The sequence below is a fragment of the Dipteris shenzhenensis genome, chromosome 32, assembly GCF_047967505.1.
Source record: "Dipteris shenzhenensis isolate YYH24624 ecotype China chromosome 32, Dip_SZ_1.0, whole genome shotgun sequence".
Lineage (NCBI taxonomy): Eukaryota > Viridiplantae > Streptophyta > Polypodiopsida > Gleicheniales > Dipteridaceae > Dipteris > Dipteris shenzhenensis.
Window position 1 is genome coordinate 42,821,222 of NC_141627.1, and position 1,747 is coordinate 42,822,968.

The 1,747-nt window shown below is 43.6% G+C and overlaps 1 protein-coding gene across 2 annotated transcripts; it reads right to left on the bottom strand.

Annotated features, from left to right (window-relative positions):
* Positions 1-269: 269 nt before the first annotated feature.
* LOC147880790 (uncharacterized) lies at positions 270-1,354 on the bottom strand. 2 transcript variants are annotated; one of them, XM_087371198.1, is made up of 3 exons: positions 1,202-1,354; positions 890-972; positions 270-504 (listed from the first exon to the last, which is right to left on the bottom strand). In XM_087371198.1, exons 1-3 carry the CDS (start codon positions 1,272-1,274, stop codon positions 391-393), a joined length of 270 nt encoding a protein of 89 aa, XP_087227324.1. In that variant the 5' UTR covers positions 1,275-1,354; the 3' UTR covers positions 270-390. The 2 variants fall into 2 exon arrangements, with proteins under 2 accessions (XP_087227324.1, XP_087227323.1); XM_087371197.1 differs by having other exon boundaries at positions 270-972.
* Positions 1,355-1,747: the final 393 nt, after the last annotated feature.

Here is a 1,747-nt window from a genome sequence, read left to right on the forward strand (position 1 = left end):
CTTGGTGCATTATTTTGTCTCTTTACCCCCTCTTCTTATTTTTCCACTAATTACTATCATTTTTTAATTCTTTTCAATTGGGGGACCTATTGAGATTCTCTATCTTTATCATGTAGAGCTACCATTTACATCCATGACTATAAAAAGGAGTGAATGATAAGTCATACGATACAAAAGATATTGATTCATTCCTAGCTTAATTATTTTTTCTTTTTAAAATCCAATCACCGTGTAAAAGCTTTGCTCAAACTCTAGAGGATACACACTACTCTCCGCTCAAAATAAAAGGTAAAGCAGAAGAAAAATAATTCAGTACAGTAGCAATCCCTGTCTAAAAAGAGTTGAGCTGTAACAAAAATGAGGCCTGACTTAATACACCGAGGCGTATTACTAAGGCTCATGTTTCAAGCGTACACACTCCAGCACTGCCTCAGATACAGCTTCAACTTCCTCCTTTGCCCTTTGCAAAAGACTAGGTGCTTTCACTTTACTCACTTCTGTATCCTGCACCATATTGACGTATTCATAAGAGAGAGAGAGAGAGAGAGAGAATTTCATCTGCACAATGTGCCTTAGAACCCTCTCCCTTCAGCAACTCCAGCCCGAGATATTATCAAACAGAAGCTTCAGAATCTTCTTCATAACCCGTTCCTAATTCCTCACTTCCTACAATACCGCTGTTTGACCCAACTGCTCCAGCAGATATCAAATCATACGATCCTAAATGTTGCCCCCCCTTTGCAACATCAGCCCCACTGCAAGGGGATGCCATAGAAGCTGCTTCACATGATGCCTGACAGTTTTCCTCTACAACCTCGCCAATGTTCACATTAGGGCGCACGAAGCGTTTATTCTGTTGCTGTACAAGCGAGGGTGAAGGGAGCTTCACCTGTTCAACGGGGTCTGTGATGGCTGGCCCATCGGAATCTCTCGCGTAAGCACTGTTTTGGTTCCGTCCGTCCTTTTGTGTGACTGCCCAAGGTAATGAACAATGTAATTGGTAAAAAATGCATCTATAGAATCTTAGCAACACGACTGCTCGCTACGGATTGTTCAGTACCGGCGTGAGTACCTTGACAAACGTTTAATTCGTTGATTAGCGCAATTAGTCGCTGGCACCTCCCTTCCTCGTAAGAATAAAACAAGCAGAACTTCTGCCCCGTCTACAAGCCCGCGAAATTCCACAAGGGAAGACAAATACCTTGATCGTCTTGTCGAGCTGAAGCAGGTACGTGCCCAATTCGATCTACGGGAGCACCGCTGAGTGACGACATTGAAAAATTGCTCTCTGCAATGCGAGGCGCAGAATGAAGAAAGATGTTGCCCAAGAGGGGTGTTGGCGAACTGAAAGCCGCTTGCACACAAGCAATAACAAGTCCAATGCAAGACTCAGAAAATGTGAGCGCCAAAAGTGAAGAAGCTCCAAGATCTTATTTCTTCTAAAGTGATTTACCATTCCTCTTGAGTGATGACTAAGACCCTAGTACTCATTGAAATGCCGTGTAAGTGTTCTTGTTGAAGCGTATTATCTTGCTACACTTCCTTCTCCGCTCTCGCCCTTTCATTGTGTCGAATTCGCTTGCAAATGTTGCAAGGCATAGGTTTTCCAAGGTATCTGACCGTTTGATGTACTTGTTGATGATGTCATCAAGGAACGCGTCCGTGCTATCGGGCTCCAGTCTCTCAAGTTGGGATTGTCTCTTCAGTAAAAGTGTTTGCTCCTCCGCTGCGCTTGTGTTTATGTAGA

What these genes read in the sequence shown, in the direction of transcription:
- LOC147880790 (XM_087371197.1), bottom strand. Translation starts at nt 1,274, where the DNA reads ATGTCGTCACTCAGCGGTGCTCCCGTAGATCGAATTGGGCACGTACCT. An exon ending in AGCTCGACAAGACGATCAAG is followed by an intron (nt 973 to 1,201) that starts GTATTTGTCTTC and finishes TACCTTGGGCAG; the next exon opens with TCACACAAAAGGACGGACGG.